Source organism: Pseudorasbora parva, chromosome 15 (genome assembly GCF_024679245.1).
Source record: "Pseudorasbora parva isolate DD20220531a chromosome 15, ASM2467924v1, whole genome shotgun sequence".
NCBI classification, from domain to species: Eukaryota; Metazoa; Chordata; class Actinopteri; order Cypriniformes; family Gobionidae; genus Pseudorasbora; species Pseudorasbora parva.
Genome location: NC_090186.1, coordinates 33,499,330 through 33,526,764, shown reverse-complemented (window position 1 = coordinate 33,526,764; position 27,435 = coordinate 33,499,330). Strand labels below are relative to the sequence as shown.

At 41.0% G+C, this 27,435-nt stretch overlaps 1 protein-coding gene across 1 annotated transcript in view; it reads left to right on the top strand.

Moving 5' to 3' along the window:
• The first annotated feature begins 8,942 nt into the window (after positions 1-8,942).
• LOC137041052 (adhesion G protein-coupled receptor E2-like) overlaps positions 8,943-27,435 on the top strand; it is an 87,703-nt gene continuing 69,210 nt past the window's right edge. Inside the window, exons 1-7 of the mRNA XM_067416977.1 lie at positions 8,943-8,977; positions 10,346-10,441; positions 17,603-17,706; positions 17,998-18,046; positions 18,248-18,391; positions 18,545-18,700; positions 18,913-19,074. Of these exons, the coding sequence (XP_067273078.1) occupies positions 10,429-10,441; positions 17,603-17,706; positions 17,998-18,046; positions 18,248-18,391; positions 18,545-18,700; positions 18,913-19,074 (628 nt within the window). The 5' untranslated portion in view covers positions 8,943-8,977; positions 10,346-10,428. The remainder of the gene's footprint in view (positions 8,978-10,345; positions 10,442-17,602; positions 17,707-17,997; positions 18,047-18,247; positions 18,392-18,544; positions 18,701-18,912; positions 19,075-27,435) is intronic.

The following is a 27,435-nucleotide window of genomic DNA, read 5'->3' as shown; positions in this document are numbered from 1 at the left end:
AAAAAAACAACAACAACAACTCTCCTTTAACGTACGCTACCCGGAGAGGAAAACAAAGCAAGTATCCCAAATTGGATATTCCAAACAATCACGGGTGGATGAGAAATAAATAACTGTGTTTGTTTGATAAAGACGTTTACGAGCCCTGTGATCGAGATAATCATTCCGATTGCCACTTTCAAAACAATCCCTCATGTGAACTGAACTGACAGGGGAGCTGAAGCTCATTAAATATGCAAATCTTATCCAATTCTAGTCATGGGCGTTTACTTCCAAGTCTTCAGTGTGGCACCAAAGTTCAGTGTGGAGAGAGCATCAAAACCACTGTAGAAAATAGCCTAGGGCTGAAACGATTCATTGAGTTACTCGATTAACTCGATTACAAAAATTCTGAGGCAAAAACTCTGCCTTGTAGCCTCGTTAAATTCCCATAACGCGCAATATATGGATCTGATGTTCAGGAAGCACACCATAGCATGTGATACATTTTGAATTTAGTTGGCGCAATGGCAGAGAGCAAGCCAAATGCAGCCTTCTATTGAAAATTAATGTTTGCGTTTCTGCTCTACAAAATTGGCTCGCACCCACACGCACACACACACACACACACACACACACACACACACACACACACACACACACACACACACACACACACACACACACACACACACACACACACACACACACACAGGTTGCTAGGTTACCATAGGAGATAGGCTCACCCCAGACAATATATTTGTTAGTAGCCTAATGCTAAATGCTGCAGGTGTAGAAATCTACATAAAACAGATATTTATGTTTATGTCAGGGCTAGATTACAGCATGAAATCTGTTGTGGATATTAATAAATTGAATTGGTTGTCCTCCCTGTTTGGCTTGATATTTTATATTTATTTATTTTTATTCTCAGGTGGGTCATTTGCAGAAGGAGCTATCCTTTTTTCATAATGTTGTATTAAGAAGACAAAACTAACGGCCTTTAATATTTAAGTTTGTAGTCATAGTTTTATATGTTAAACATGTTTTACACTAAGTAAACTTAACTGTATTGTTATATAATTGATGGCAATGGTGGTGTTTATAAACACTAAATGGGTAGAAATTGCAATACATAGGCATAGTTTTGGAGCCAAATGATTGAGTTGGAATCAATACCTCTGGGTTTTTTTTAAAAACATTTTTTAATAAAAGCCAAATGGTTGGTAATTTTACAGCCACATTACAGTAGAACAATTTATTATGTCGGTTTGAAATAAACAGTTATGGAAATGTAGAAATTAAAGCTAAAGCTCCAAATTCCTCCCACAAATCCAGAAATAAGTCTGCTAGTGCCTCTTACCACATCCTCGTTTTCTACTGAGGAGCCGAACTAGTGACTCGGTCCTCTAGCGGAAGCACAGCACCTGGCGACGGGAAGTACGTCTCCGTCCCCTCCAGGGAGCGAGGGTAACATACGTAACCGAGACGTTCCCTTTCAGTCAGTCATGCGATTTGGGATCCCTACCAACACGCCACGGATGCTGGCCCTTCCAGCACTCTGCTTCAGCTCACTGAACTGCCCTCTTTCTTGGAGCAGGAAGTTAGGGCTCCAAGTAGAGAAGGTCTGTCACTGCTGTTCCTGCAAGACCTACTCAGAGTGACTATTGGACAACGCTTGAAAAGTGTGCCGTCTCGAAAGATGGAACTCTGCGGAGCTATATCCTCCAGGGAAAGGAGAGGTGGCAGCATACACATAAGGACTAACCTAGCAGGGTAGTGCAACATATGGCAGTCTCTGGGGTGGTTCCAACCTGGTCCCAGGGGGGAAGAACACCTCCAGAGACAACAGACCGGGCTCTGTCAAGGGAAAGACACAGGGCTAACCGACTAGGGTAGCTTGGTACCGTGGAAGAATACACATATAGGGTTGCTATACCAAGGAACCACAACATATGGATACCCAGCCTACACACACGTTCCACAAACATATGGGTGTAGGCCTGGCGTCAGACGGCCACAACGTCTGACACCGAAGGGTAGTAGAGGAGCTCGACAGGGTTAACCATTTCTGGGGAACACAACTGGAGACCATAGATGCACATATCCAGCTAGAGGGCGGGAGTGGCGTTGCAAGGCTCTGGAGTGCTCTAAGTCCCATGAGGGTACCGAGTTTGTACGAGGAGGATTTAGCCTCCTCAAACCCCGAGGAGCCTGACGATTAGGTCGTGCTTCCCTAAGGACATTCCATAAACTCTGTCGTGAAATGCCGCTATCGATGCAACATACACTTTGAGGGTGGAGGGAGACAGCCTTCGCTCCAACCCATCTTGCAGAAAAGAGAGCACAACACTATTGTCCCTGAGAAAGTAGGTCCTTCCTCAGAGGAATGGGCCTGGGAGGGGCTGTTTCAGGGAGAATTAGTTCAGAGAACCAGGTCCTGTTGGGCCAGTAGGGCGCAACTAGCAAGACATGCTCCTCGTCCTCCCTGACCTTGCACAGAGTCTGTGCAAGAAGTCTCACTGGGGGAAACCCATATTTGTGTAGGTCCCGCGGCCAGCTATGTGCCAGCGCATCCATGCCGAGAGTGCCCCCGGTCAGGGAATAGTACAACTGGTAATGGGTCGACTCTGGAGTGGCAAAAAGGTCTACCTGTGTGGCTCCGAAGAGGCCCCATATCAGCTGGACCGTCTGGGGATGAAGCCGCCACTCTCCCAGAGGTGTCGGCTGTCGCGAGAGAACCGTCGGCTGTCCGGTTGAGCACACCTGGAATGTGAATGGCGTGAAGCGACCTTAGATGCCAGGCTCAGACTCCAAAGGAGATGCCGGGCAAGTCGGAGCATGCAGTGGGAGCGTAGACCACCCTGTCGGTTGATGTATGCAACGTTGCAGTGCTGTTTGTGTGGACCAGCATGTGCCTGCCCTATAGCAGCTTTTTGAGGCGGCCCAGGGCAAGACATACTGCCTGTAACTCTAGGCAATTGATATGCCAATGCAGTTGGGGCCCTGTCCACAGACCCGAAACTACATGCCCATTGTATGTGGCCCCCCAGCTGGTGGACGAGGCATGCGTGAAGACCACAGCATGCCTGGACACCTGTTTAAGGGCACCCCCGCCCCTAGAAACGAAGGGTCCAGCCACAGGTTGAAGGTTTGGCGACAGTATAGGATAACTGGGACCCAGTACCTGCTGCTTTGCCACACCCATCTCGGACTCGGCTGTGAAGCCAGTGCTGAAGCAGTCTCATGTAGCAATCTGAGCAGCGTTACCGCAGTTGCAGATGCCTTATGCCCCAGGAGCCTCTGAAAAAATTTCAGTGGGACCGCTGTCCTGCCTTTGAACATATTTATGCAGTTCAGCACTGACCGGACTCGCTCCTCTGTGAGGCGCGCAGTCCGGTAGACCGAATCCAGCTCCATCCCGAGATAAGAAATCGCCTGTGTGGAACAGAGTTTGCTCTTCTCTTGGCTGACCCGAAGGCCCAACAGGCTGAGGTGTCGGAGCACCAGGTCCTTGTGTTCACACAACTGCTCCCAAGACTGGGCCAGTATGAGCCAGTCATCGAGGTAGTTGAGAATCTGAACGCAGAGTTCTCTGAGCGGAACAATGGCTGCCTCCGCGACTTTTGTGAAGATGCGCGGTGACAAGGATAGCCTGAAGGGCAGGCTTTGTACTGATATGGCTTCCCCTTGAACGCAAAGCATAGAAATGGTCTGTGTCTCGGGAGAATGGACACATGAAAGTATGCGTCTTTCAGGTCGATTGCGGCGAACCAATCTTGGGAACGGATGCATTGGAAAATGCGTTTCTGCATGAGCATTCTGAATGGGAGTTTGTGCACGGCCCGATTCAGGACACACGGGTCCAAGATTGGTCTCAACCACCCCCTTTCTTGGGCATAATGAAGTAAGTGCTGTAGAAACCCGACTTCATATCGGCTGGAGGAACCGGCTCGATCGCGTCCTTCGCCAGCAAAATGTTGATCTCTGACCGCAAGACATGGGCAGGTGAAGAGGATGCCCCTGAACTTGGAAGGTCGGCCAAGTCAAGTCTGATGGTACGGATGAGCCAGCGAGACGGCCTGGGGAACCCTAGCCAGGGCCCCAGAGACCGAACAAGCAGACACCATCTACCCACGAGCAGCTCCTCTTCTCCCTAGGCTGCTCGCCTCAGGGCCGCTTGCCCCTGCGCTTGCCGAAGGCTTTAGCGGGCCCCTGAGTGGGTTGGGCACTACACTTGCGGTGGAGGCTGCTGCTTGTGCTTAGCAGGGCATAGGTGGATGCAGGGGGCCCTCGGTGACGAGCAGGCGGAGGTGCTGCCGTTGCCGCAGACGGATGGGTGGAGGCAGCCGTTGACCATCGGGGCAGGACATTCTTGATTGCCTCCGTCTGCTTCTGGGCCACCGAGAACTGCTGGGCGAAGTTCTCGATGGCGTTGCTGAAAAGGCTGGTCTGGCAGACAGGGACGTTGAGAAACCGCATCTTTTCGGTATCACACATGTCTTCCAGGTTCAGCCACAGGTGGCATTCCTGGACCACCAAGGTGGACATCGCCCGACCCAGGGAGCGTGCTGTGACTTTCTTCACCCTGAGGGTGAGGTCCGTCGCTGTGCGCAGTTCCTGCATAACCCTGAGGTCAGAACTTTTCATGCATTTAAAGGAAACACAAAACAAGGTGGCCTTTTAATGCATACAAGATTAATCAAAACATTCTCCCTCAGAGTAAGTCATTTTTATCTATTTATCTCATGACTTGATTTTCAGGTAAGTCTATCATATGATGATGACAATCTGACATGCTACCCTTATTCTTGATATTTTATAACATCTTTCCTCATTCTTAGGTTTGCATATTTTCCAACTATGTCTGCTTTTCAAATAAGTTATTTCTTAAAAAAGGAACAAGCCTGATTACCCTGAAGCCTGTACTGATGACCCTGCAGAAGTTTTGATTCCCACTAAGTTTATAAATTCATTTGAGCCGATTACTATGCAGGGTTTAATGGATTCAGTTGTTAAGCTGAAGCCTTCTACCTCTGCTCTCGATATTGTTCCTACCCAATTTTTTAAACAGGTATTTGATAGTGTTGGGGTCTGGATTCTAGAAATTATAAATAAGAGCCTTCTTTCTGGGTCTGTTCCTGCTTTTTGTAAACATGCTTTGGTTAAACCTCTGTTGAAAAACCAAACCTGGACACAACTGTCCTATCACATTTTAGGCCAATTTCTAATTTACCGTTTATTGCAAAAATTTTAGAGAAAGCGGTGTTTTTGCAATTAAATAGTTTTTTGGCCACTAACGGTATTGTAGAAAAATTTCAGTCTGGTTTTATGAAAAATCATAGTACTGAGTCTGCACTTCTAAGAGTACTGAATGATATTTTATTTGATTCTGGGAACTCAGTAATTTTAGTACTCTTAGATTTGAGTGCAGCTTTCGATACAGTGGACCATAGCATTCTTTTATCACGCCTTGAAAACTGTGTGGGAATCCAAGGAACTGCCCTGAGCTGGTTAAGATCTTATCTTAGTAATAGAACCTTTTCAGTAGGTATTGGTCAAGCTACTTCATCTGTAGCATCTCTTACCTGTGGTGTTCCTCAAGGGTCTATTTTGGCTCCCATTTTGTTTTCCCTTTACATGCTTCCACTGGGTTCAATTTTTAGGAAGCATGGAGTGTCTTTTCATTTGTATGCAGATGACACCCAAATCTATTTACCCCTAAAACATAATGACAAGCATGACTTAGAAACATTGCTTGCATGCTTAGCGGATGTACAATCTTGGATGTCTTTGAATTTTTTGCATCTAAATGAGTGTAAGACTGAAGCAATTGTCTTTGGGCCTTCAGTAAAAAAAGGAAATCTAAATCTTAACTGTGGTAAACTAAACTCTTATATCAAACCAACGGTTACAAATTTGGGAGTTGTTCTTGATTTGTCCCTTAAATTTGACAAACATATAAATTCGGTTGTAAAATCATGTTTTTTCCATCTTAAACTACTGTCTAAAGTCAGATCTTTTTTATCTTTAAAAGACCTCGAAAGAGTTATACATGCCTTTGTTTTATCTCGCTTGGACTATTGTAACTCTTTGTATATCGGATTACCCCAATCTTCGATTGCAAGGCTTCAGATGGTCCACAATGCCGCGGCTAGGTTTTTAACTAAGGTTCGTTAACGCGAACACATTACTCCAGTATTAGCGTCTCTTAATTGGTTGCCAGTGAATTATAGAGTTGAATTTAAAATTTTATTGTTTGTTTATAAGTCGTTAAATGGTTTGCCACCTGCATATCTGTCAGATCTTTTGATTGTAAATAAGTCAGTTAGATGTTTGCGATCCTCAGAAAGTATTACATTGGCATATCCTAGAACAAGATTGAAGTTGCGAGGTGACCGTGCGTTTTCAGTGGCTGGTCCTAGGATATGGAACAGTCTTCTATTATCTGTGAGGTCTGCATCATCGATATATGAATTTAAATCGAAGTTACAGTCTTACTTTTTAAATCAAGCATTCCATTCATTATAACTCATGGTTTCCTTTTAAGCTTTAATTTAGTGATGTATTATTATTATTATTATTATTTTATTATTTTTTTAATTCTCTTTTATTGTTGTGTTTATATTATTATTTATTATTCTTATTTTTATTACTGTTCTTTGTACAGCACAGTGGTCAACTTTTGTTGTGTTTATTTGTGCTTTATAAATAAATAAATGAAAATGAAATGAATACATTGTAAACATTTTATTGCCCTAAATATATACATACATTCAGAAAAATGTAGCCACATCAGTACAAGCAAAATAGGCTTTCAATGAAACTTGGCTACTTGGAAACTTGGCTAAAAAGGAGAATAATATATATTGTCTTAAGGAGAATCGCATATTTGATGATTCGCACTGTGTGATTGTCACTCGCATGAACAAGCACCATTTTGCCTTTAATTTTGAGCATTTGTCCACAATTTTGCAACACCTGTCGGCAAGTGAAAATCTGGCCTAAAAACATTTAGTGTGAAGACCTTGATTAGCTGGTTCAAGTGTGTTTAAGTATGAAGGACATTGGCCCTACAGGAGCAGGTTTTGAGCTATTTTGATAAAATCTTGACGTTTGTTGAGATTTTTACTTTGATATGAAAACATTCTCCCTCAGAGTGAGCAATTTACCCATTCGTCTAATGACATGATTTTCATACACTTGGGATTGCCTGGAACTTAGATTGCGAGCCAGGTCTTCTCATCCAACATCTGTACCTGAGGAATGCTCTACTGAATCAACAAAAATCTCAGAATTCTCCCTTCAAAATCTTGTGGAAAGCCTTCCCAGAAAAGTGGATGATGTTATATCTGCAAAGCGTTGACCAACTCCATATTAATATCTATGGGCCAGATTTACAAACAGTTTGTGCTAGCACAAACTTTCTTTTGGTGTTACTATTGTCAGGATTTACTAAAGACGTGCTGTGATAAATTAGCACTGAAAAGACATGAACACAGTCATTTTTGCTGCAAAATCCCCCAAAAGCACTTCTTAAACCAGACACTAACTGGTAGATTGCAGAGATTGTAGATTGATCTGGCTGAGTCTATGTGCTGTAATCTGCACGTCATCAGTAGATCACAGTTAGAACTTTCCACTCCCATCTAAGCTTTTATAAAATAGCTCTCTCATGCTTATTTTCCCAGTGAAGTAAATCTGGCCCTATGTCATTTAGAATGCAATGCCAATACAGTCTCTGGTGTATGGTCCAGTGTTCCAGTACTTATAATGAATGATGATAACTGTCTAACAGGTGCAACCCTTGTTTCTGATAGGCTGATCTCATTGATAATTTAGGTATTAATGCGTAACTGCCAAAGACACAAAACTTCCATTTTGTACTTTTGAATATAACCTAAAGCGTAAAATTTGGACGAATCGGCAACATTTAATTGTAGCGTTATTACATTTTTACAGCTAAACATAGTTAAGTATTTACAAATTCTTCATATCATAAAAATATGTATCTGTATAATTTCTCTTTTTATAGATAAATGTAAGATCCCTTAACCCTAATTTTACTCCCAAACCTAAACATACCCATTTTTGTACAGAATATAAAAATAATAAAACGTAATGGACAACTGACAATGTTAGTAACAATCTAGCATTAAAAATTATATTTTGAGCCACTAATAAAAAGCAAAACTAAAATACACACATATAGGCTTACAGATAAAAGTGTCCTTCCTCATTCTTTGCTAATTTTGGTCTGAAAGTGCATTTTGCATATTTCCTGCCTGCTTTTCTCAATTTATACATTTATACAAGTGCATAAAAGGTTAAATAAAACAAGTTTTCAATTAAGTTAATTACTAATTATGATGGTTATATACATATTATTACAATTATATTATTATTATGTCATGTACCCTAAATATATTAATGTATAAGTCAGGAAAAAAATAAGCATTCACATATAGCTTATCACATTTTTTGCTTGGATCCTTAAGGATACTGTTTCATTAAAAAAAACAGAGAATATAGTCAGCCTGGAACTGAATCACTTGTCCGTTTTCTGTTTTATTATTTTTCTCATGTTATATTTACAGTAATCATCTTATATATATATAAAAAACACTATTTTTTAATATTATAATTTTTTTGTTCTTGTTAGCAGAAAGAAAACTGGCAGGTGTATTTCCCCCCTGAGGCATGTTGTTATAAATCTATATTAAGAAGACTGTCCATCATGTGAAGATTTAAGATTACTTAATTCACTAAGCTTGTTTTAGCTCATTTAAGTCATTTAACTCACTTTGACTTAATCTAGTTTTCATTATTGCGATGAGTTTTGAAAACATCCATTCATCATTAAGAAACTATTTGATTAAAACCATTGGGGGATGTTCTGTAGGCGGGACATTTCGCAAAGGAAACAAAAATGCAGATCTTCAGGAAGATTAATTTCGTTCAGGGCATCATATCAGCATTGCTGTTTTCCAGAAGCAAGGTAAGAACACTAAACCTGTTCTCTAAAATGTAAAGAGTAAACTGTTTTAAGAATACATACATGAAAAAGATAGAAAATCTTGTTGTGAGATTTAGCATGCAATTACCTTTTTCTTGAGAATGCTTTTATGAGTTGTAAGTGTGTGTGTGTGTGTGTTTATATAATAAATGCATCACTGATTTCAGCCCAGTTGATTGCAAAAGTAGGCTCCCATAAGGCTACTTTCATTTTTATTTCTCTTGCAGTCAGTTTGTCATGTCTATTTGTGGAAAATGTATATACACACACATTAGCATCTTTAGTAAAAAGTCAGTGCTTTTACATTTTATAAAAATGTACGGTATAAAGTACGTTATATAAAGCAGTTACTTTTGTATCATGGTTTTGTATGTACACACACAAAAAAATGTGTTGGATTTACATGATTTAATTGTGAATATCAGTCCCACATGAATCAATTAAACAAATATAATTTGTTCATGTAACTTCAACATCATAGAATTAATATATTTTAAATGACCCAAATAACTAGTTTAAATTAATTTTATCTGGCTCCCTGACATGATTCAGGCATTCAATTTCATACATTCATTCATCCACTTCAATTTCATATATTTTATAACGCAACTGAATTATAATACTGCACTTGCTAGTTGACAAACTTTTAGCTCGCAATAGAACACATTAGCATCTTAAATGATAAGCATCAGATGCTCCTTCTAATTTCAATTCTTCTAATAATTCCAACATACTTGAATATTACACACTATATAAGTCGCCCCTTTCTTATCTTCCTTAAAAATACATTAAAAAAACACGTATACAGTACATATAAAATACAACATTTACTCTCTTTTGATTTAGCCATATGCAGAACATGCTGGGAACTAACAAGCCCCACCCAGTTTCAGTTTTAATGCAACACAAAACATTTATATAATATCAACATAAACAGATTAAGTAAACTTCAATTTGGTTTATATTTATGTGGACTGAACACAATCAAATTAAGTTGGGACCAAATGTATAGCAATTGTGTTGATTTAGCTCAATTTAATTAAACAATTTGAACAAGTAGTCAAAGTATACATTGTAGGCTACACTGTGAAAAAATGTATGTAATAATAGAGCCTAATATTATTAGGTACCCCATGTATAATGTACTGTATAGATATGAATGAATTTGCTGTTTTTAAATTATTACTTTTTTTCTTCTTTTTTTTTTACATGTGTTTTTTCTGTATTTTGAATTACACATTGCGTTAGGTTGTGTTTTAAGGGTTAATGGATATTTCTTTAATATTACTGGATAATGTTGTGGCAGAAAATTACCATTTATGTATGTCATATATTCATTCTATTTTACAGAAAAAATACTGGATGTCTGGATGAATAAAAGGAAATCCATATTTTGAAGACATATGTTAAAGTGATTACCTTGAGTGTGAAACATGACAAGTGAAGGTACAATAAACCAAAACATACTTTTGTTAGAAACCCTGCATAATTAAAGTGAATAATATACAGCATATCTTTTGGTAATTATAGTGTAACTATAAAGTAAGTATGTGTAGGTATATGGGAACAATATGTAATATTGGGAGAAAAAAAGACTTTTTATAGTCAGGGGTGACTATAAAAATTTAATTATTTATACTGTAAGTATTTTTTAATTAAGGGGTAATTATCTGTGTAGTTACAGGGTAAGTACAAATCTGAGGGCTATAAATGAAAGTGGCTCTTGTTCCCCTCTTGTTTCATGTAGTTACAGGGTAAGTATACAATAAAAACACAAATACAAATACAATCTGATATCAAATATATATATATATATATATATATATATATATATATATATATATATATATATATATATATATATATATATATATATATATATATATATATATATATATTGTTATTATTTTTTTTAAAACACAGTTACAACACATTCATTTCTTTTGCTTGGCTTCATCCTTCTTCTTCCTCTTCTTTTTCATCCTTGTCACAGATGAATCTTAAGAAGGAATCACACGTCTCTATAGTATTCTGTATTCTGTTATGTTACACTGAAAATACAGTAGCCTACAAGCAGAAATTTCCTCACCGTTTACTCGTCTTTTACCCTCATGCCATCCGACATGTATATGATTTTATTCTAAATAAAGAATAAAGTCGTATACATAAATAAATAAATTCTGCTAATGAAAACTTGATGAGTTAAAGCATCAAACAGCACATGCAGCAATAACGGTACAGTAATCCATACTATCCCAATAAATGAATCAATGTCTCTGAAGTTAAACGATAAGTGTTTGTAAGAAAAATAACAATATTTAAACTGTAGACTATATCGCTTCCGACCAGCAGTCATCTGCTTTTGGAGCATGACTTGCGCGCATTGAAAAACTCTGGTCATGTGGATGTCAGATTTTTATGCTTACAACAGTATACAAACAATAACATAATATATGATAATAGCAATTAGAAACAAACAAGACTAAAAGGCAAGAGACCTCTCGCATGTTTCAATTAAACGTGCATGAGAACGTCATGAAAGCTTGAAGCGTCTCATGCACGTGCTGGTAACAGCTTTGGAATACGAAAATATTACTTAATTATGACAGCATTTCTTGGTGTACTAAATTATCTTTTAATAAATAATAATACAAAATTTTAAAAGACATGGGATTCCTCTTAAGATCCATCAACGGAAATAATGACAAAGAAGAAGAGAAACAAAAAAAGAAAAGAAAAGAAAGTGAAAGTGAAAGGGACAAAACATGCTCTTTCTGTCAGGATGTTATCTTTTGAAATTAAAAGTTTATTTTAAAAAATAATAATAAGAAGAACAAGTGTCATAAATCTGTTTTGAATTAAGTTTTTTTTTCAAATAAATATTTCTGAGTGATATAAGATTGTATTTGTGTTTTCATTGTACTTACCCTTTAACTACATGAAACAAGAGGGGAACAAGAGCCACTTTAATTTACAGCCCACACATTCATACTTACCCAGGGGCATAGCACCAAATTTTGGGCCCTGGGTACAAACCATTTTGCTGGGCCCCCGTACCATGTATGTGTATGTATAGAAAACTGACTTCTAAGGCCCCCCCCCCTGCCTCGGGCCCTGGTTACTCAGTACCCTTTATCCCCCCAGTCTCACGCCCCTGCACTTACCCCGTAACTACTCAGATAATTACCCCTTAATTCACAATACTTACAGTATAAATAATTTGTTAATTTTCCTGATAGTTACCCCTTTATTCCAAAAAATATGACCTATTGTTCCCTTATACCTACAAGTACTTACATTATAGTTACACTGTAATTACCGAAATTTGTTCTGCAAATTTGTTTTAATTTTGCAGTACTTTCCAGAACGTTATCTAAAGCCTTAACGTATATTTTTAGCATTTTAACATAATGATATTTAAGACATTTCTTTACATTTTAGTTGTAACAACTAAATGTAACAATCAAAAGTCAAAATATCAGGGCTGGATTTGCCAAAACCTTCTTTACACTACATAATTTTTAAGTTATACCTTAAGGTATCCCTTAATGTTAATATGTGTTTCCTGAACATATATCATAGTTAAGAATACCTTCTGTAAGTCATACTTTCGTAAGGTTGGTCTGAACCACTCTTAGCAATACCTTATCACTATTAACAGTTCCTTCCACTAGTGGTCACCACTGAGCAAAAAGCTTCTTTACATGTTAGTCTATATGAATATAATTCCGAAGTTGTGATATACTCCACTGTTCAATTCATTTTTTGTGTTTTGTTTTTAATTAAATTTTTAAATTTTTTATGCAAGGAAATAAATTGTCCTTAAAAAAAACACTAATGGTTGTTTAGCTTTTTAATTATATTATCCAAAGGTACATCAGCTGGCAAACCATTAGACAGGAAAATCTTAGGAGGGTATTTAAAGGGAATGGTTGTGGAGGGGAGTTTGGTCAAACTATGGCAGAGATACAGCGAATAGTTGAGCCAAATCAAAGACTCAATCAAACTAAATTCCATCGACCATTTAGTGGATGTGCACTATTTTATACGTGAAAACTTTAGTCCCTTGGTTACCATGTCAGAAGCTGCTATTCCAAATAAAATTTGCCTGCCACAACAGCAAATTCAGCAGCTTTTAGATCTTGTTGGACCAATTTTGTCGAGACAAACTCGACAGAGCTACCCCCTCAGCTCTAAAATCCAGCTTCTGGCGGCTCTCCTCTTTCTTTCTTTTTTCTCCACCATAGTAACAGCTGATTATATGTTTTGCATGTTACATTTTATTAAGTAGGCCATCTAATAACGGAAATGAGTTATTTACACAATAATGTGATGCAGCTGCTGCATGGACAATTATCCCTGTTTGTGGAGTAAATCAAGACACTATGGAAAATATATTGTAATAATTTTAATTACTCTTTTAAACTGCCAGATAGTGTGGCGGGTTTACTTATGATGCGGTTGAGCATGAGATTGCTGGTTCGTGCACTCATTTCAGAATTATGTAAAATTTAGTTGCAATTTTGAATGATAAATGAAAGTTCAACTATTTCTGAAGTGCTTCTATAAAGAACATAATTTTTTTCTGAATAATGCAGTGAAACAGCCCTTGCATAGAGTAAATAATTGATTCTTGAGCCATCAATATAAGCCAATTCATCACCACCGCCATGAACAGGACCTGCTAACGTCACACTTAAGAACCTTAAGCAACCGTTCTGGCTGGGCCGAGTATGGTTTTCGGACCTTGTGTCTCTCCTCGACGGCTCTCCCCTGGAGATTCCGATCAGGAGGGATCTTCTCTCTCAGGCGGGTAGTGTCTTCATACACCCTCGCCCGGAGTTGTGGAAACTGCTTGGCCTATGAGGGGGCCCGGCTCATAAGTTCTGGTATCTCAACCGAGGTTGTTGAGACCATTCTACACTCTAGAGCTCCCTCCATGAGGAAACTTTACTCTCTAAAGTGGAGACTGTTTACGTGGCAGCCATAGCAGTTTACCTCACTTTGAGTGGAGTTTCTATAGGGCAACACCCACTAGTAACCCTTTTCCTCTGTAGAAACTTTCCCTTTCGTTCAGTCACTTCGACGTAATGTCAGTGACTGACGAATGGGGGTTTAGCTTCGAAGCCTATCATCTCCGAGACTAGAAAGCGCCCAATGGATTTGCATGCGTAAATCCGCCTACCCACGTGGGTATATAAGGAAGTAGCTGGCATGATCGCATTATGTTTTTAAGCTTCGGAGCCAAGGGTTACATACCTTTCGGTCGAGGCTCCCGCCGCATGTCCCAACTCGCCCGCCATCTCGTGTTATGGAGTCAGAAGCGCCTGAGGAAGTAAGCACAACTTGGTCATCAAGTTCCTGAGGGGTGCGGGGAGACTACATCCTCCTCTCGTACCCTCTTGGGATCTCTCAGTAGTTTTAACTGCAGAGGGCCCCGTTTGAGCCTTTGTGGTCAGTAGATGTTAAGTTCTTGTCGATGAAGACAATGCTCCTGACCGCACTAGCCTTCATCAAGAGGGTAGGAGACCTGCAGGCATTTTCGGTTGACGAAGCGTGCTTGGAATTCGGGCCAGGCGACTCTCACGTGATCCTGAGACCCCGGCCTGGATATGTGCCTAAGGTTCCCACCACTCCGTTCAGAGACCAGGTGGTGAACCTGCAAGTGCTGCCCTTGGAGGAGGCAGACCCAGCCTTGGCACTGCTCTGTCCAGTACGTGCCCTCTGTGCTTACGTAGACAGGACGCAGTGTTTCAGGACCTCAGACCAGCTCTTTGTCTGTTATGGTGGGAAGCTGAAAGGGAAGGCTCTCTCAAAGCAAAGGTTGTCCCACTGGATAGTGGACACCATTGTTTTGGCATACCAGCAGCAGGGGCGCCCATGCCCCCTTGTGGTCAGGGCACACTCTCCTCCTCTTAGGCTTTAGCGCATGACGCTCCGCTAACAGACATCTGCAGAGCTGCAGGCTGGGCGACACCGAACACATTCGCCAGATTTTACAATCTCCGAGTGGAGCCTGATCCGACTATGTACTCGCCTCTACAAGTAGCCGATAATGAATCGGCTCAGGTGTCTTCGCTTGCTCGCCATTCCACTCCACGGACTGGATACGTGTGATATTCTTCTCAGGTGATATTCTTCTGAACCAATGTTCAGATTCAGAGGAACAGTTCATGTACAGAAGAAACATTCATGTTAAAGAACTGTTAATAATAAAGATTGAGAAGATTCAGTTGTGATCTTGTTCTCCAAAAGCCCTGAGCCCCTCCAGCACTGACGATGCCGACGCCAGTAAGTCTGCCCTATTCACTCGTGTCCGGTGACCCCTACATGTGTATTTCCACCGTAAGCCTCCCTGAGCGGGTGTCTTCCCTTGGCAAGCCTGCCACCTCCTGGGGTTAAAAATCCACCTGCGGCTGGCACCCCAGCGATCTTCCGTATGCAGCCCTCGGCGGGTCATATGTGTATTCTTAAGTCCTCCCTACAGGTAGGCACTATGGCGCATATCTCCACCTGGAATATGCCTCCCAGTGTACCTTGGTATTCCTGTGTTAAGTGGAGGCCTACTATCTTGCATCAGGGCACTCACGCTTGCACAGGGCACTGGAAGACAGCCAAGTGGCGTGGTTACATTGGGACCCCCATTCGTCAGTCACTGACGTTTCGTCGGATTGACTGAACGAAAGGGAACATCTCGGGTTACGTATGTAACCCTCGTTCCCTGAGGAGGGAACGGAGACGTAACGTCCCGCTGCCACATCCGCTGTACTGCTGGAACGGAGTTCAGCTTGGCTCCTCAGCTGGTAAAACATAATGCGATCATGCCAGCTACTTATATACCCACGTGGGTAGGCGGAGTTACGCATGCAAATCTCGCATGCCCATGGCATTGGCACTGCCATTGGGCGCTTTCTAGTTTCGGAGATGATAGGCTTATAAGCAAAACCCCCATTCGTCAGACACTGACGTTACGTCTCTAATAGAGAGGATTAGAACTCGGAACACAATGTTGGACCTGGTTATGGCCTTGCTTTGAATTAGTCTATTATTTTAAATAAATAAATAAATATTTTTTTTGTTATTATTTCAGCATTACATAATGATTTAATTTCTGTAGGAAAATATTTATTTAAAAATACACAAACATTTTGTAGGCAAGAGAAGCCTATATGAACCATGTTCAGACAGGAATGTTCAGATTCAGAGGAACAGTTAAAGGGGTACTTCAGCGCTGGGAAGATGAATCTGTATTTAAACTGGGTCATCAATGTAGAAATGTGAAATTATTTTTGAATTTGGTGCCTTCTAGACTGAGAAAAGACAGAAAATGTATTTTTGTCTCATGGGGATGAAAGACTACAATTCCCAGAATGCTTCGCTGCCCTGTTAGGCCATTCCCAAAGCCACCTACTGGATTACTGTGACTGAGTTGAAGACACTACAGTTAAAACCTGAACGTGTCTGTTAAATATAATGAGTGAGTCACCGCGCGAGTATCACAGCACTGAGCACTAACTGCAGGAGTGAGAGAAATGAGCTCGTGATGAGAGCTGAGGTAATCACGACTACACTCGCGGCATACATTCACAACGCAAGTTCAGTCTGGCGCTTTTCAGTTCATGCCTTTGCAAGCTTAACTTTCATAGAAATTAATTTGAGAAGTTAAAACACTTACATTGCTCACCATAGCTCCGTTTAGAGTGCCTGCAGCTGCCTGCTGAGCTCTCCCTGCGAGCTGAGTGTAATCTCCCATCCCACATGCGCGAGTTCAAAACATGCGGAAATGGCTCCTTCTGCTGGCTGTAGTCTTTAGCCTCATTCCAAACATTCCTCCTATAATGCAAATATCGTCAATTTGCATCATAGGAGGAATTTTTCCAGAAATAAAATGCATAAATCTCTTGTCTCAGGGGGATATAAGGGGGGGAAGCACAATCATTTGAATATACTCCAGGGTTTCTACTGATACAAAGCCATATGCTAATCACTGAAGTAACCCTTTAATGTACAGAAGAAACATGTAACAATGTTAAAGAACTGTTAATAATAAAGATTAAGAAGATTCAGTTGTGATCTTTTTTTTTTTTTTTTTTGTGGAATACTTGATGCTGCCCACCCTGACCCAGAGTTTACCTCCAGCGGCTCCATGTGAATTGAGTTTGAGACCCCTGCTTTATAGCTTTATAGTATACCCGCCTATGACATTCCATCTCTATTGAACTGATGACAGACGTGCTTCACGACACAATCATGCAGAGGTATTCCCAATGTGGTGACGCAGCGTCTCCTTCCCCTTCAGTAAAACTTAGTTTACAGACGTAATCGAGAGTTTCTGCATCTCCTTGGTGTCTTCCTCTGCCTGCTCCTTGTCGTCCCCCAGAGCCTGCTCCCTCCTCAAATTGGACTTATTTGAGGATGTCAGGTTTAGTTTCATGTCATTTTCTGTTCAGTGTGTAGTTATGGTTTCTCATTCTTACCCCCTGTTTTAAGTTCTAGTTCATTCAAAATTAAGTTCCATCCTACAAATTTGTTTTTGTTGTTGTATGTTGATATGTCACGATATGTTTCATGCTTACTTCAAAAAATTATTATTATTTTTTGTTTCAGGGAAAATATTCAAACACCTGTTAGGAATAATCATGGCTATTCTGCTGAACCACGAATGTGTTGTGGAAACTCTCAATTTTTCAGAAATAAGTATGGATTTACAGGTAGGGAAAGGTTGTTTTATAAATATCATAAAACAATGCAAATCATAAAATTGGTGATGATAAAATGATATCTAATGTAAGAATTTGTAAGACTTTTATTATAAGATATATGCAACCTGTTGGGTAATGTGAATTAAGCCATGCAATTAATTAATTAATTAATCAAGCCAATGTTAATTAATAATTAATTTATTAATTTATTAAAATGAGAAAATAAAATCTATAAATAATATGAGAAATGTCATTGAAATCCTGCAATGAAATGTTTTCTTTTTTTTTACATTATTCCAGTTTAATCCCACAGATGAGCCAGTGCATCATATAAGACAAAGAAGTGCAGGTCTGATTCACACTTTTGTAATCTATACTCAAATACAATGTCATAATAATAGCTTGATGTTATTTGTATAAAATAAAGATAATTTATTTTACTTAATAGGCCATTTGTTTTGAGAGAGTGGCTTTATTTTCATTATTTTGCTTGAAGAGTAAAAGCCTATTGCACGCATGGCTATTAAAATCACATTATGTTTCTATATAGATCCAGTTGAATACATTATGGTTGCAGAAATTAAAGTTTTCGAAACAGTGGCGATCAACAAAACCAGATCTTTCGTGACAGATGTTAATCTTCCATTTCAAGTGGACAACAGTACTGAAATTACAGCTTTGAACATTTCAACAGGTGAGCCTGTTAAAACTATCATTATTCATTGGCTAAAAATCCTTCTGATATTTACAATTAACCTACAGTTAGTGATACTACTAAAGTTATAAAAATGTACATACATACGTATAGCTTCTGTTATTTAGAGTATTGCTCTTCTCTGCTTTCCAGTGTGTTCATTGAACCAAACGCAGTATCAGTGTAAATGTGAGGGTCCGTTTGTTTGGCCATATGACACGTGTCACTCATACGGGGCCTGTGATGTCATCACTGATGGTTCATGTACATGTATCAATGCCCTTCCAGTCGATGGACAGTTCTGTCAAGGTATAACACTTGTGCAAAAACAATGTTTTCCTATTTTTAACAGCCATATACTTGACTATTAAGTGTAATTATATTCTGTTTTCAAAGAACCCTGCATAAGATCTGACAGTTTATTTAACTGAATAATGGTGCATTCATTTTTTTTTTTTGTACATTATAATAATATAATTGTACTGATAGTTCTGCTCAACCTTTTTTGTTTGTTCTTCCAGTACCACTGTCTGAGTTTGAGTATGAGATTGAAATGGATGTAGGTGTCTTTAACTTGTCCCTGGTGGTCTACTTAAAGAATCTTACCGGAATGGTCAGCCTGCCCTTGACTCTGAGTAACAGCATGTACAGCATGACTATCACATACATCGACATGACCACTGGTGAGCCCAAAAGCTCAAAAGAAAAAGAAAGAATTATGCAACAGAAACTTAATAACAAACTACATGGCTAGCTGGAATACCACTTTCATTCATGGGGTTTTTATTTAATATGAAGCACAAGGAAGACTGCATTTTAGTTGAAGATTTAAAACCGATTTGAGGTCGGATAATAAAGTAGTCCTACATGTTAATTTAAAATCAATATTTCATGATAATATATTTGTAATTGTAGGATTGTAGTAAATGAGATAGTATACAGTTAGACAGTCACATGTAATACAAGATCCTAATCAACTTGATTATTTTTGAATATGTCAAATATTAAATTTTATAACAACTGTACTGTCATATCTTAACATGTGTTATAGTGTGTAGGTTAAATGGAACAGAATATGAGTGCAAGTGTGAGAAGAATCATGTTTGGCCCAATGACACCTGCAGGGCCTATCATGAGTGTGATGCCATTGTGGGAGGCACTTGTGGATGTATTCAAGCTCTCCCTTCAGAGGGTCCGCTTTGCCAGAGAGGTGAGATATTGAATTTGCTTGATCATGGTTTTGTGATGTTGTAGTTGTGAGAATAGCCTCAATATGTTAAATAGTATGAAAACATTTGACATAGGACAATTGAGCACATTTTTTTCGGAAATGTGTTTCTTTTCCAGATATAAATGAATGTGCAATCAGTCCATCTGTATGTGGTTCAAATTCCTCCTGCACAAATGAAATAGGAAGTCACAATTGCTCATGTTTGGATGGATTCACTGCAACAAACTCAAGTCTCATCATCAGCATCAATAACACATGTAGAGGTATATTCTATAATCATATATTTGTATAACCTTTAGAGTTGTGCTCATGCCTGTTATTCAAGCACAAATTCAAGCACAGATGCATTAGGTTAATTTTATTATGACACTGACAATCACAGATTTACACAAACTATTCATATCTTCCTGTAATATAGATGTGAATGAATGTCTGAAGACATCAGAGTTCTGTGGTCTAAACTCTCGTTGCACCAACTCATTTGGGAGTTACAACTGTTCCTGCTTGAGTGGGTTTACTGTAACAAATAGAAATCAATCAGTCAGCACCAGTAACCCATGCAATGGTGAGCATGTAGAAAATAACACATTTAGAAGTTGGTTCTAGCTTGACACATGCATATATGTGCATTTGTTCTTACTTACTTACTTACTTACTTACTTACTTACTTACTTACTTACTTACTTACTTACTTACTTACTTACTTACTTACTTACTTACTTTATTTATTTATTTATTTATTTATTTATTTATTTAATTAACAGGTGAATTTCTGAACCGTTAGTTTCTATTTGTGCTACATGTTTCAAAGCTGGCATGTTTGATGGATTTTATCAGGATAGCCATTTAATCCTGTCAGCTGCCATGCTTTTATAATTTATCTAATTTTAGCAACCAATGAATGTTTCAACTCATTGTCAGTGTGTGGACCGAATGCGAATTGTTATAATTATAATGGAAACTATTCATGCTCTTGTTGGGAAGAATATAATGCAACAAATATGAATGAAACTAATAGCATAAGTAACCCATGCAAATGTTTGATTTAATTATTTGCATTATCATATTTTTGTTGTTGTTAAAACATATTTTCTCTCTTTTTTCATTTAGAAAAATATTTTTTTATAAAAGAGGTATTGTTCTTTAAAAAATTATCTTTTCAGATGTAGATGAATGTCTGGTCAGTCCATCTGTATGTGGTCCAAATGCCAACTGCACAAATACAATAGGAAGTTACAATTGCTCATGTTTGGATGGATTCACTGCAACAAACTCAAATCTCACCATCAGCATCAATAACACATGTAGAGGTACGTTTTATTTTGAGATTTTTGTATAACCTTAAAGGGGTAATGAATTGAGAAATCAAATTTCCCTTAAGCTTTTGATATATCAAAGATCATGGCAATGACAATAAGAATTTTCTTTAAGTTTCAGAGCTAAAAAAAACGTCCTTGTTAGTCAAATAAAAGCTTTTATAGACACCGGGCCCAGAAAAAGATTGTGTTCGCATTTTGACGTCATCGACTGACGAAACACCGCCTCCCTAAATTCAGACAAACAATCAATAGAATATTTTGACACTGACAATCACAGATTTACACAAACTATTTTTCATATCTTCCTGTAATATAGATGTGAATGAATGTCTGAAGACGTCAGAGTTCTGTGGTCTAAACTCTCGTTGCACCAACTCATTTGGGAGTTACAACTGTTCCTGCTTGAGTGGGTTTACTGTAACAAATATTAATCAACCAGTCAGCACCAGTAACCCATGCAATGGTGAGCATGTAGAAAATAACACATTTAGAAGTTGGTTCTAGCTTGACACATGCATATATGCACATTTATTCTTACTTATTTACTTACTTACTTACTTAATTTATTTATTGATTTATTTATTGATTTATTTATTGATTTATTTATTGATTGATTGATTGATTTATTTATTTATTTATTTATTTATTTATTTATTTATTTATTTATTTATTTATTTATTTATTTAACAGGTGAATTTCTGAACCGTCAGTTTCTATTTGTGCTACATGTTTCAAAGCTGGCATGTTTGATGGATTTTATCAGGATAGCCATTAAATCCTGTCAGCTGCCATGCTTTTATAATTTATCTAATTTTAACAACTGTAACAAAGTTCGATAATGGAAGGAAGGAAGAGGACACGGGGGTCGGCTGGACGGTTGATGCTTCTCTATTATTTATCTCAAAACTCAAAACACACACTGCGGTGTGACTTTTCATAAGCTCAGTGTTCACTTCCGGGTCGGCACTTCCGGCTTCCGGTAACTCAGTCTCTGTGTGCAGCAACAACCGTCCGATCTCTCTCTCTCCCCGATCTCCGGTTCCACCGATGTTTTGTACCCTCTCCGCGCTCATTACTGGAACGAGAGACAGGTGTTATTAATCTGCTTCCAACCCACTCACTTACCGCTCGTCCCGCGGCTCTCTCTCCCGCTGCAGACCTCGCTGAACCACGCCCCCCTTGCCACATACCCCCACCGCCCGACTCAGGCCGGGGAGCCGTCCGGCCTGCAGCCCCCCCCCCCCCCCCCCCCCCCCCATTTCTGGAGAGGAAGTCGGCCACAGCCATCTGAGCACCCGGCCTGTGGACCACCTGGAACTTAAAAGGCTGAAGAGCTAGATACCAACGGGTGATCCGCGCGTTGGTATCCTTCATGCGGTGGAGCCATTGGAGAGGAGCGTGGTCCGAACAGAGGGTGAACTCCCGCCCCAGAAGGTAGTAGCGGAGGGTGAGAACGGCCCACCTGATGGCAAGGCACTCCTTTTCGATGGTGCTGTACTTAGCCTCTCTCTTTGAGAGCTTACGGCTAATGTACAGCACCGGCCGCTCTCCCCCCTCCACCTCCTGGGCCAGGACTGCGCCCAGCCCCCTGTCCGACGCGTAAGTCTGCAACAGAAAAGGGAGAGAAAAGTCAGGGGAGTGTAAAAGCGGCCCGCCACATAGAGCAGCCTTAACTCGGGTGAAGGCCTGCTGGCACAGCTCCGTCCATTGGACCGTATCTGGTAGCCCCTTTCTAGTAAGGTCAGTCAGAGGGCTGGTGAGGTCCGAATAATTTGGTATAAACCGTCTATAATATCCCGCCAGCCCCAAGAACTGCCTTACCTCCTTTTTGGTCTTGGGTCTCGGACAGGTTGCAATTGCGGCGGTCTTATCAATTTGGGGACGCACCTGTCCATGACCCAAGTGGAAGCCCAGATACCTTACCTCCACCCGCCCAATTGCACACTTCTTCGGATTGGCCGTGAGCCCCGCTCCCCTCAGCGACCTCAAGACCGCCCTGACATGCTGCATATGCCGCTGCCAATCGTGACTGTAAATCACGATATCGTCCAGGTAGGCAGCAGCATATGCGGCATGGGGACGCAAAATCCTGTCCATGAGGCGCTGAAAGGTAGCGGGTGCCCCGAACAAGCCGAAGGGAAGCGTGACAAATTGGTGCAATCCAAACGGCGTGGTGAAAGCTGTCTTTTCTTTGGACAATGGAGACAAGGGGATCTGCCAATAGCCCTTCGTTAAGTCCAATGTCGAATAAAATCGAGCCGTGCCCAGCCGATCAAGCAACTCGTCAACCCGCGGCATTGGATATGCGTCGAATTTCGACACTGCGTTCACCTTGCGGTAGTCCACACAGAACCTGACCGAGCCGTCGGTCTTAGGGACCAAAACGATCGGGCTCGCCCAGTCACTGTTAGACTCCTCTATTACTCCCATATCGAGCATTGCCCCTAATTCTTCCTGAACTACTTTTTTCTTGTGTTCAGGTAAGCGATACGGCCGGCTGCGAACTACCACGCCCGGCTCGGTCTCGATATGGTGCTGAATTAAGTTGGTACGTCCCGGTAGGGGCGAAAACACGTCGGCGAACTCCGCCTGTAGTTTTGATAGATCAGTGAGTTGGGACGGTGAGAGGTGATCTCCCCCAGGGGCCAGCGCGACCGATTGTGCTTTGATGCTCGCCTCTGGCCCGAGATCATCCTCTCCCCCGATCACCGTCGCCAACAACACTGATTCCACCTCATTCCATTTCTTAAGGAGATTGAGGTGGTAAATTTGACGTGCCCCGTTCCTATCGGACCGTATCACTTCATAATCGAGGTCTCCAACCTGTCGTGCGACCTCAAACGGCCCCTGCCACTTTGACATTAATTTAGAGCTCGATGTAGGGAGTAATACGAGCACTTTCTCTCCCGGTGTGAATTTGCGTAGTCTCGTACCCCTGTTATACGACCGGCTTTGGCGGTCCTGGGCTTGCAACAAATTCTCCCTAGATAGCCGCCCCAAGGTGTGGAGTTTTGTTCGCAAGTCCAGCACATATTGAATTTCGTTCTTGGCCAAAGAAGGCCCCTCCTCCCAAGTTTCTCGTAGGACGTCCAGCACCCCCCGGGGCTGCCGTCCGTAGAGAAGCTCGAAGGGGGAAAACCCCGTGGAGGCTTGCGGGACCTCTCGCACAGCGAATAAGAGGGGTTCTAACCACCGATCCCAATGTTTGGCGTCTTCCTGCACGAATTTACGGATCATGGATTTAAGAGTGCGATTAAATCGTTTGACCAAGCCGTCTGTTAGTGGGTGATAGACGCTTGTTCAAATGGATTTAATGCCCAATAATCCGTACAATTCGCTTAACGTGCGTGACATAAACGCCGTGCCTTGATCAGTGAGGATTTCCTTCGGAATCCCCACTCGGGAGATTAAACGAAACAGTGCGTAACAGAGCCACTGCTTCCGGATATCGTGTTGCGTAGTCCACGATAACTAGCGCAAAACGATGTCCGCGTGCGGATCGCTCTAATGGCCCGATGAGGTCCATCGCAATTCTCTCGAAGGGGACCTGCATTAATGGTAGGGGGCGCAATGGCGCTTTTGGGGCGGCCAGTGGATTCACCAACTGACATTCAGGACAAGACGCGCACCACCTGCGCACATTGTCATGAATGCCTGGCCAAAAAAATCGGGTCATTAAACGATTCAGCGTGGCCGCCTGTCCCAGGTGGCCCGCCATCGGGTTAGAGTGAGCCGCCTGGAAAAGCATTTCCCGGCGGCTCTTTGGTACTAACAACTGGGTTGTATCCACTTTTGTCTGAGCGTCTTGGGTCACTCGATACAACCTATCCTTAATTATGGCAAAATAAGGATACGTGACGGCCAATGCGGGTTGGAGAGACTGACCGTCGATAGTGCGGACCTGTTGGAAAGCATGTTTTAGAGTCTCATCTTGAGACTGCTCCAGAGGGAAGTCATCGCGGTCCGAGAGAATCAGTCTCTCGACCCCGCTCGGTTCCTCTGAAGCGGTTCCCAAGGGCCCCGTATCAGTCTCGCCAACCTGCACTCGCACCGCCCCGTTCCTAGCCTTGTTCTCCCAAGCGGCATCCGCGCATAACGACCCCAATAACGCCGGAAAGGCGGGCCAATTCGTCCCCAGAATTAGCGGATGCGGGAGGTGGGGACTAACCGCCACCTCAACACTATGATTTTCTCCCCTAAACTGTATCGTGACTGGGACAACCGGATATTCCACCACATCCCCGTGCACACACCGCACCTTAACCATGCGGCTTGTATCCAATGCCCCAGGCTGCATCAGGCTTTGATGGATCGAGGTTTGGTTACATCCTGAATCCACCAAGGCCTGATATGTACCCCCCTTGATACTCACAGGAATTTGGTACTCTCCTGCTTGATCAGGGGTGGTCCGCTGGAAGTCCGGGACCCGGATCATTGTCCCGATGTCCATCATCGGACATCGGTCCACAAAATGGTCCGGGACGCCGCACCGCCAGCAGGCCAGCCCAGGCCTGGAGTGGGTTGGAAAATGAGCGCGGAGGGGGGGCTGGGCGCAGTCCTGGCCCAGGAGGTGGAGGGGGGAGAGCGGCCGGTGCTGTACATTAGCCGTAAGCTCTCAAAGAGAGAGGCTAAGTACAGCACCATCGAAAAGGAGTGCCTTGCCATCAGGTGGGCCGTTCTCACCCTCCGCTACTACCTTCTGGGGCGGGAGTTCACCCTCTGTTCGGACCACGCTCCTCTCCAATGGCTCCACCGCATGAAGGATACCAACGCGCGGATCACCCGTTGGTTTAATTATTTGCATTATCATATTTTTGTTGTTGTTAAAACATATTTTCTCTCTTTTTTCATTTAGAAAAATATTTTTTTATAAAAGAGGTATTGTTCTTTAAAAAATTATCTTTTCAGATGTAGATGAATGTCTGGTCAGTCCATCTGTATGTGGTCCAAATGCCAACTGCACAAATACAATAGGGCTGCAGGCCGGACGGCTCCCCGGCCTGAGTCGGGCGGTGGGGGTATGTGGCAAGGGGGGCGTGGTTCAGCACCAGTGTAACAAAGTTCGATAATGGAAGGAAGGAAGAGGACACGGGGGTCGGCTGGACGGTTGATGCTTCTCTATTATTTATCTCAAAACTCAAAACACACACTGCGGTGTGACTTTTCATAAGCTCAGTGTTCACTTCCGGGTCGGCACTTCCGGCTTCCGGTAACTCAGTCTCTGTGTGCAGCAACAACCGTCCGATCTCTCTCTCTCCCCGATCTCCGGTTCCACCGATGTTTTGTACCCTCTCCGCGCTCATTACTGGAACGAGAGACAGGTGTTATTAATCTGCTTCCAACCCACTAAATTACCGCTCGTCCCGCGGCTCTCTCTCCCGCTGCAGACCTCGCTGAACCACGCCCCCCTTGCCACAACAACCAATGAATGTTTCAACTCATTGTCAGTGTGTGGACCGAATGCGAATTGTTATAATTATAATGGAAACTATTCATGCTCTGGTTGGGAAGAATATAATGCAACAAATATGAATGAAACTAATAGCATAAGTAACCCATGCAAATGTTTGATTCAGTTATTTGCATTATCATATTTTTGTTGTTGTTAAAACATATTTTCTCTCTTTTTTCATTTAGAAAAATATTTTTTTATAAAGAGGTATTGTTCTTTAAAAAATTATCTTTTCAGATGTAGATGAATGTCTGGTCAGTCCATCTGTATGTGGTCCAAATGCCAACTGCACAAATAAAATAGGAAGTTACAATTGCTCATGTTTGGATGGATTCACTGCAACAAACTCAAATCTCACCATCAGCATCAATAACACATGTAGAGGTACGTTTTATTTTGAGATTTTTGTATAACCTTAAAGGGGTAATGAATTGAGAAATCAAATTTCCCTTAAGCTTTTGATATATCAAAGATCATGGCAATGACAATAAGAATTTCCTTTAAGTTTCAGAGCTAAAAAAAACGTCCTTGTTAGTCAAATAAAAGCTTTTATAGACACCGGACCCAGAAAAAGATTGTGTTCGCATTTTGACGTCATCGACTGACGAAACACCGCCTCCCTAAATTCAGACAAAACAATCAATAGAATATTTTGACACTGACAATCACAGATTTACACAAACTATTTTTCATATCTTCCTGTAATATAGATGTGAATGAATGTCTGAAGACATCAGAGTTCTGTGGTCTAAACTCTCGTTGCACCAACTCAATTGGGAGTTACAGCTGTTCCTGCTTGAGTGGGTTTACTGTAACAAATATTAATCAACCAGTCAGCACCAGTAACCCATGCAATGGTGAGCATGTAGAAAATGTATAGCACAACACATTTATAAGTGGTTTCTAGCTTGACATACCCTTACCAAAGGAAAATATATTTACCAATATATTACTTGAAATATATTGTAATATATTGTAAATACATGGAATATTTTGATGATATTATACAATATATTTTAAATTCCTGTTATATATATTGCAA